This window comes from Nicotiana attenuata, chromosome 3, assembly GCF_001879085.1.
Source record: "Nicotiana attenuata strain UT chromosome 3, NIATTr2, whole genome shotgun sequence".
NCBI lineage: Eukaryota > Viridiplantae > Streptophyta > Magnoliopsida > Solanales > Solanaceae > Nicotiana > Nicotiana attenuata.
This window is the reverse complement of record NC_031991.1, coordinates 29,601,508-29,610,718: the sequence shown is the minus strand read 5'-3', so window position 1 is coordinate 29,610,718 and position 9,211 is coordinate 29,601,508. Positions and strand designations below refer to the sequence as shown.

General features: G+C 36.1%; 1 protein-coding gene across 1 annotated transcript; it reads right to left on the bottom strand.

Annotated features, from left to right (window-relative positions):
• LOC109223457 (60S ribosomal protein L15) lies at positions 1,229–3,800 on the bottom strand. The gene is made up of 4 exons (XM_019387772.1): positions 3,695–3,800; positions 2,995–3,161; positions 1,964–2,161; positions 1,229–1,645 (listed from the first exon to the last, which is right to left on the bottom strand). The coding sequence occupies exons 1-4, from the start codon at positions 3,696–3,698 to the stop codon at positions 1,400–1,402; spliced, it is 615 nt and encodes a 204-aa protein (XP_019243317.1). The 5' UTR covers positions 3,699–3,800; the 3' UTR covers positions 1,229–1,399.

The window sequence follows — 9,211 nt, the reverse complement described above, 5'->3', positions numbered from 1 at the left end:
CCGCTAGAATATTTTGTGCATTGATAAGATACTTGAAATAACTTATTTAAGTAGAAGTAGCATAATACTCCGTAGGTTTTAGGAATTAGTATTTTGAGTTTAATTATTTGTTGGCTTGTAACAGTTTTCATAATTCCAAGGCTTAAAGAAAAATTTAATGCATTATTATTTTAAACTTACTATATGAATATATTTTTCACATGTAAAATTTATTCGATATTTTTCGGTTTATTTTTATAAAATAAAAAATCACCCTAATTATCGGTGTGGTTATAGATTTATATAAAAACCTACGATTTTTTTAAAAGAAATCGAAAAATCGGTTCGATGCGGTACGATTAGATCGGGGTAGTACACCCCTAAATACTGTTATTCAGAGGACTCAAAGTTTGATAACTTGAGAATATTATAGGAGCTCTAGCTTTTCTATTGGAAAGACAAAAAGATATATTCAAGAGCCTATACGCATGACTTTGGGGAATCTGAGGATTCTTCAGCAGTATGCAATATACAGTTAAGCTCAAGCAATGACAGTTAGCTTCACCACTCTGATTCAACAGCAATTATTTTGAGCTAAGTTACTTACACTATGAGCGCAGTGAGCTGCTGAACTACACTCTTCGATTCAAACTCAATTAAATGTGGACTGTGTTAGTTTTTATGAACATAAAGCTCAATTAAATCTATTGTTACGGATATATTGTCTCTAAGCCGAGGATCTCCCAGAAACCTCTCTATCCCTCCGAGGTAGGGGTAAGATACGCATACATTCTACTCTCCTCAGATCCCAATAGTGGGATCCTACTAGGTTATTGTTGTATAAAGCTAAACTGAAATACAATTCAGAATGTGTGGTAAAAGTGAAAGCTAAGGACTAGTTTCTCAGTCATTCCTTTTAAGAAAAAAGGCATAACTGGATGAAGGAATGGACTAGGAAAATCAACTTCCTCGCCAATTAATAGCTAAAGCCAAACACTTCTAAGGGGAAACTTAGCTATTTTCCTTAAAGAAGGTGGATTGGTTAGAATAGAACCTAGAAACCAATCAACCTTACGGAAAAATCAGCAAGTCCTTGTACTTGAATCAAACAAATGATAGTGCAAGTTCCCATAAGTTAAATATGATAGTGAACAGATGCGCAAGGACAGAATATTCTTCTTCTGGCGCAGAAGTCAGTTATCATATGAAAAGAAAAGGTGAACTTTTGACACCTCTATCAACAACTACATATACCAAAACAGTTCCTTGATAGAATAGTAATCATGTTCAGATTATCCACAGTACAAAGGATGCTCAACACAACCAAGTAAATAGCAGGAATTGTCCAAAGATGATAAATAGAGCTATAACAGAAAAGGCAAAACTGGGCAACAACAATGACTCAAAACTACCAAGCAGATTAACGGTAACGGCGAAGAGAGAGAGTTTGGTTCCTCTTCCAGGTTGCTCTTCTTGAAGGACGTGCTTTGTGGTGCAAGTGACCTTTTCCTCGGAGACCCCTGTATTTCTTACCAGCTGAAGTGAGACCACGAAGTTCTCTGTGCTTATGCACTGGGTTGCAGATCCAGTTAATCCTTGGATCATTACGGATGGCAGCATGGGCTTGGTCAACCAGGATCACCTCAAAGTACTTGTAGGTGGAATCCTACATTCAACAACATAGCAATTCAGATTTTACAACTATTATTAAACCAAATGTGGAGAAAAGAAACGATTCAAAGGAGAGCACAGCATATCAATATCAAAGTAATCCCACCGATTCGACCTAACATATAATATATCAATGTAGTCAAACCAATTCAAGCAAACAAATGATATCCATTTCATAAGACGATTCAGCAACTGCAGTCTAGGGATGTACCACTTAACATTAGCAACTATTGGTGATCCAGAATACATAGTTACTTGTCTGAAGCAAAACAAGGATGCATTAATTTCAAGAAAGGAGTATCAACCAACTGACCTCATTAATCCAGTAGGAATTGAGAACCTTAAGGCCGCCCAACTTCCTACCAGCACGTTCCTCAGCAACAGAGCGCTTGCTGCGCTGGAACTTCAATTGGGTAACACCTTGGTTGGTGGGCTTACCATACACAATACCTTTGGGAACAGGCCTCTTTCTTCCACCACGCTTGACACGAACACGGTAGACCACATAGCCCTATCATATAAAGGTACACAAGTCAGCAGTTTGAACCAAACAGAAATGAAGCAAGAAAACATAAAACTTCTCTATAATGCTGTTATTTGGGGAACAATAACTGACCACTTGCAGCCCTTGTTAGAAAGATAACTTGTTAGAACTTGTTTTCATTCCCCGACACGGAAACTACATACAAATGATGAAAAAATAACCTAATATGGGACTCCTGGATTTCTCCACAACCTAAACAACAAGCAGATATAGCAGTCAAAGCTATACAATTAGTCTTGAGTTGTCCCCTTCGTTTTTGGTGACACAAGTGACTTGTCTTTAGATTATTTATTTATCCGAAAATTTCTCGTAGCAGAAACTGCATTTAATGATGAAGGAATAAGGGAATACTACGGCCTTCGACAAAGAAACCTACACAAACAAGCATTGCTATTTCCTGGATTTCCACCCAAGTAGAGCAACAACAAGAGATACAACAGTTAACGCGATATACCTAGTCTACAATCTCTTTATTTATATTTTGACAAGTGAATAGTAATTAATCTCTCCTTTTGGGTTTGTAGAAATAAATTTGGAACAAGAACGTCCCCTGCTTATGGACAGCATGCACAAATTGAGAAACTATCAAAATTTAAGAACATCGTTTAAAAAGAGTAGTGGTTAATCTTATTGATTCAATCATCAAAGCTCCTGTCGCTGAAGCACTAACCTAAAAAGCTTCATACAGATCGTACACACTAATATAATCTCTATCTAGTTACCACTTTCAAACAAGAACCAATCCTGTGACAATTGGCATAGATAAAAGTTCAGTAATTAAGAACACAACAAACAGTTACCTGCTTAGCTTTGTAGCCCAAGCGACGTGCTTTGTCAGGACGAGTAGGCCTAGTAACACGGACAATGGAGGGAAGCTGACGGTACTCCCAGCACCTCACCCTCTGCAAGAACCTCATCACATCAGACTGCTTCTTCCTCCATAGCTCAGACACATAAGTGTAAGCACCTACATTTCCACCCAAAACCAAAACATAAGCACTTCAGTTTCAGCATCTACAAAATATATTTCAATATATCTGTGAAAGAACAGCAGCATATTCTTCAAAATATAGAAACCTCATTTCCTCATCAACACAAGCATTCAAGGTCATTGAGCCACTAACCACCATAAAAAATAGGTAAATAGGCAGGCTTAATATTTACCGAGTTCTAAAAAAAGTGTTAAAACAATCAAGATATATTTTTTTATTGCTAAAATGGAGATAGATGATCAGTGAGGGTTCATATAGCAAACCCCAACTTGTTTGATACTGAGACATAGTTGTTGTATAAGTAAAGCTAAATATGTATATTATGTGTAAAAAAACCACACCATAATCAAATAAACACAAGGAAAAAAAAGAGCCTCATTTTCTCATAAAAGAGAACAAACCTCATTAGAACAGCACAAAAACAATATCAAAGAACCTAAGAGTTTTGGCATTTAAATGCATTTTCGACATGAATTAATTAGACTGAGAGCATTTCAGAGAGCTTTACCCATTGAATCAGTTCTGGTACGGCGCTGTCTGCCCTCACTCCTCCTTCAGCTATTGTCTCCCTCTGGGGCTTTGCTATGGAAAGACTAGGGTTTTTAGTGGAGAGTTTATTGACGATAAGGATTAGCCTCATGGGTTGGGCCTGTTGTCCTTGATCAAAAATTACAATTCAATACAGGAAACTGGTCCATCCATTAGTTGTGGTCTTGTGGACTGAACTTGGGTTTGGTCCATTAAACTCATTGTTAACTGGGCTAGGTTTGTCAATGGTATGACAACACATAAATAGACTTGGCAATATTTTAGCCTTATATTAAATTTGGCAAAGTAACCCCAAAAAATTTCCATTATATAGCTAAATCCTAAATAATTCTAGTTTCTTATTTATTCCCACTCCCCATATTTTTTCTTCTCTCCCCGTATTTTTTTCTCCAATTTTCTTCTTCAATCTTTTCTCTTTTTCTTCTTCTTCTTGAATCTAGAAAATTTTCTTTTTCAATCTGGATTTAGAAGGGCATGTGTTCTTTAATAATGTTTGGGAAGTTGCAATGGTTGAATACATTTTTCTATTAAGTTTAGATCTTCTCAGCACGATGACAATTCTGCAAAAGAATTATTTTTTATCTAATTTTCTTCTTGTCTTCATCTGATTATTGCTTTGTTCAATTTGATTTGTATCTCTTTGAAAGACTCCAATTTTCTTATTCTTCTTATTAATTGTTAAAAAGAAAATATGTGTGTTTGAGGTAGTGTGTATCTATGTATATCATCATGTGTACTCGTGTGTATAGCATGTTGTATATCGTGATATACAATATTTGGCAATAAAAGGTTAAATCGGAATCAAACCATCCTAACTAATTTTAAGAGAGTGAAATTCATTCTGATACTTTAATTTTTTTATTGATCAGAGAAGGAATATAATTTTTTGATATAATAGGTTTAGAGCAAGTTTTAAAATATAAAATAAATAAATATAATTATAGGATTAAATAAAATTTTGATATGCAAAGAAAGAAGATAAATTTTTTATATACATTCGATATATTATACACCGCGATATACAAATAATATAATTATTTTTATTGTGATATATATTAATAAAACGACAACAATAAATGTTAAATAACTATATATATGATTTCATATTTTAGATATACAATGAAGGAACATCAAATTTTAATAAACATGTTGATATACACAAGGAAGAAGAAAAAGTTGTGATATACACATTATTGTTGTGATATATATTTATTAGCTATTTGATATCAATATCTATAACTATGGCTATTTTCTGCTAATTATGTGGGTACGTTATCACAACATGCCAAAATGGGAATTTTCCACCAGTGGTTTAATTGGTTTTGTAGCATTTTACAAATTTATTTTTAGTGCTATGTCTTTTTTATACAAGATTTTAACCCGTTTACAATTCAACTAGACACTTTAGGGGCCCTAATTACCCTATTATAAGACTTTTAGGAACATAACAACTTAAAGCAATAAGTATCCCTTAATTTTTTGCTCCAATTTTAGTAATTGTCCCTCCCAATCTTTCCCAGATGAGTCACAAGAGCCAATAATTCCTAACCATTAGTAAAGTTGCGGGTTCGTGCCTTGGAAACAGTCTCTTGCAGAAATACAAATTAAGATTGCGCACAATAGACTTTTATGGTCCAGCCCTTCCCCGGACTCACGCATAACGAGAGCTTAGTGCACCGGACTGCCTTTTTTATCTTACAATTCCACCATCATCGCCGATTTGCTTAAAAATTTGCCACCAAATACCCAATTATATATCAGGAGACAACACAACTATTTTTTTTAATGCCAAACTCATTCTTCTCTGTCAGCTACTCTAAGTCTCAATATCAAATCTAGGTTCGGAGATATCTTGCAGTACCCCATATTGTTTGTGTACAGACTCAAATTGTGTTTCAGACGAGATGAAATCAATTGGTTAATTAGACGAGATCGCATTTTGATTCCTAGATATGAGAATGAGCCAAATTCGGTTGTTAACAATGGTGATAACTGATAAGGAATCTAAAAAGAATCGAGTCTTTCAACTTTAAAGGAATTGACTAATATTTCTTCGGCTTCATCTTCTTCTTCTTTCACGTTCTCTTTATATGAAAGTGGTTTATGCATTTCTTACAATGGAATCAGTGGTGGTTAATTATGGTTGTTTTGGGTAATGGTCATGGTGGTTTTCAGTAGTGGTTTGGTGGTAGAATGAGTGTATGACGTGTGTATATGTCACGACCCGGAATTCTCACTATCAGGATCGTGATGACGTCTAACATCGCACTCGTCAGGCAAGCCAACGTTAGAGTTCTATTCACATTTTTCCTTTACATTTCATAGATTAAAATTAACAAAAACTAAATTAGGTTGAAATAAATGCGAAAGTGCATAAATAACATGTTATCTATATACTATTAACAACACCATAATTGTTACTACCCAGAATCTGGTGTTACAATCCACGAACATACTATGAATTACTACAAATATTGGTCTGAAAGAAATTACATCTGTTTGAAACGAAGTAAAAACAGAAATGTAGAAGGGAACGCCAGGGCCTGCGGACGCCAACATAACTACCTTCGGTCTCCAAACTGTGAACCTGCAGCCAATCTCTCAATCAGCCACTGCTTGCTTCGAAATCTGCACAGGAAGTGCAGAGTGCAGTATCAGTACAACCGACCTCATGTACTGGTAAGTGCCGAGCCTAACCTCGACGAGGTAGTGACGAGGCTACGGCGGGGCAATTATAATAAAATCTGCATAGAGTATATAATAAAGATAAATAAGGAGTACGGGACAGAATGAAACAGTAACTTGTAGCAAAAATAAATACAAAACTCAAATATCTTATCAGTACCCAGCTATAACCAGTCCTTAAGTGAGATACAAAACTACATAATAAATTCACGGCAGAAGAAGGATAATAAACAATAAACTGATGCAGCGCGCATCCCGATCCCACCATATAATCAGTAACAATATGAATATTCACCCTTATTACTCCGTACCAATCCACCTTTATTCCTCCTGTTACGGCGTGCAACCCGATCCCACCGTACAATAACAATCCACCCTTATTACTCCTCAATATATCACACTTATTCCTCGTTGCAGGGCGCAACCCGATCCCATCAGATAATCACATTTCACCCTTATTCCTCCTCAATATATCTCCCTTATTCCTCCTGTTGCGGCATGCAACCCGATCCCACCATATCAGTACCAATCACACAATAAGAACAGAAATTTCACAATTTAGCTCAAACACCTCATGGTATTTAACCTCAACTAAAACAAACAGAAAACGAAAAAAATTATGATACTTCACTCGAATTATGTTACTCAGTGAAACAAATCCAAAGTATACTAATAAACACTGATAGCCAACTCAAACCAATAATATGAATCCATGAAATCACGTATAATCCAATAATTTTAACAACAAAAATAATATCCGACAAGTAGCAACTAAACATGGAAATATCAATAAAACAGGTAGCAGTTAAGGCAGGGAACAATATATTAAGAACGGGAAGGGAATAGTCAGAAATAGATAAGTTGGAGGCGCATAGGTACTCGTCACCTCACCTATACGCCACACACATGGATTTTCACATACCAATTAAGTCAGGGATCCTTAATCCCTCGAGTCAAAGTTAGACACAACACTTACCTCGATCCACAGGCCACTCACTGCTCAATTACCGTTTTTCCTCTAGTTTCCACCTCCGAACCACTCGTATCTAGTCATAATTAACTTAATAGCATCAAATATCGCTAAAGAAAATAATTCCTTATAAGTTTTCCAACATTTCCCTCAAAAAGTCAAAACTCGACCCCGGTCTTGCTTGGTCAAAATTCGAGGTTCGGACCAAAACATATTCACCCATTCACCCCCGAGCCCAAATATGTAATTAGTTCCGAAATCCGACCCCAAAATGAGGTCTAAATCCCAATTTATAAAAAATCCCAATTCTTCCAAAAATCCCTAATTCTACCATGAAAGAACAAGATTTAGGGCTAGAAATTTAATGGGTGTTGATGAAAATTGAAGGAAATGAGTTAAAGAACACAAACCTATGATTTGGTGTTGAGTTTCCTCTTCAAAATTGCTCCTAGGTCGAGTTCTAATGAAAGAGTTGTGAAATTTTTGAAGAAATCTCGTGCTGGTTCTGTTTTAAAATCACTGGACGGGCCTTATTCGCGTTTGCGAGAGGCCTGTCACGATCGCGAAGCTATGGCCCTATTGGCCTACGCGTTCGCGAAGGAATACTCCCCCCAGTCTCTGCGTTCGTGAGCCAAGTGCCGCGTTCGCGATGAGTTATTTTCCCCTCCCCATGTCCCATGCTTCGCATCCGCGGTAGCCTGGTCGCGTTGGCGACCCAGTCTACGCATTCGCGTAAAGGAAAAGTCACCCCTGCCCAACTTACCCTCCGCGTTCCCGAGAGAAGCTTCAGAACGCGAAGAAGGAAACCAGCAAGTGCTGAAGCTGCAGGAAATAAGAATTTCCCAAGTCTAAAACATCCCAAAGCCTATCTGAAACTCACTCGAGCCCTCGAGGCTCCAAACCAAACAAGCACACAAGTCTTAAAACACCATACGAACTTGCCCGTGCGATCAAATCGCCAAAATAACACCTAGAACTACGAATTTAGCACCAAATTCCATGAAATTATCAAGAAAGTTATAAAACATCTATTTCCTCAACCGAAGGTCCGAATCACGTCAAATCAGTTCTGTTTCTCACCAAATTTCACAGAGAAGGTAAAAATATCATAACAGACCTGTAACGGGCTCCGGAACCAAAATACAGACCCGATACTAATAAGATCAAATAATAACCAAATTCTTAAAACCATAATAATTTCAGTCTTACAAGTTTCATCAAAAATTTATTTCTCGGGCTAGGGACCTCGAAATTCGATTCCGGGCATACGCTCAAGTCCCATATTTTACTATGGATCCACCGGGACCGTCAAAACACCAGTCCGGGTCCGTTTACCCAAAACGTTGACCGAAATCAACAAAAATTAATTTTTAGGCCAAAAAATTTAATTTCATCAATTTTCCACATAAAAGCTTTCCGGAAATGCGCCCGGACTATGCACACAAATCGAGGAGTAATAAAATATGATTTTGAAGGCCTCGGATCACGGAATTCAATTTTAAATCATAAGATGACCTTTTGGGTCATCACAGTATAATATATATATATATATATATATATATATATATATATATATATATATATATATATATATATATATACACACGCACACACACACACACATACACACACACATAATGACACGTGATGATTTAAATATTTATTTTATGAAGAAACAATAAAAATTAATTAATGAGAGAAATGTTATGTATAATAATACAACAATCATCTAGATGCCGAAAAATATTATTACATTAGCATAATACATTAATTTAAAATAAAATGACATCTTCAAAACTTACACAATGATCACTTTTAAAT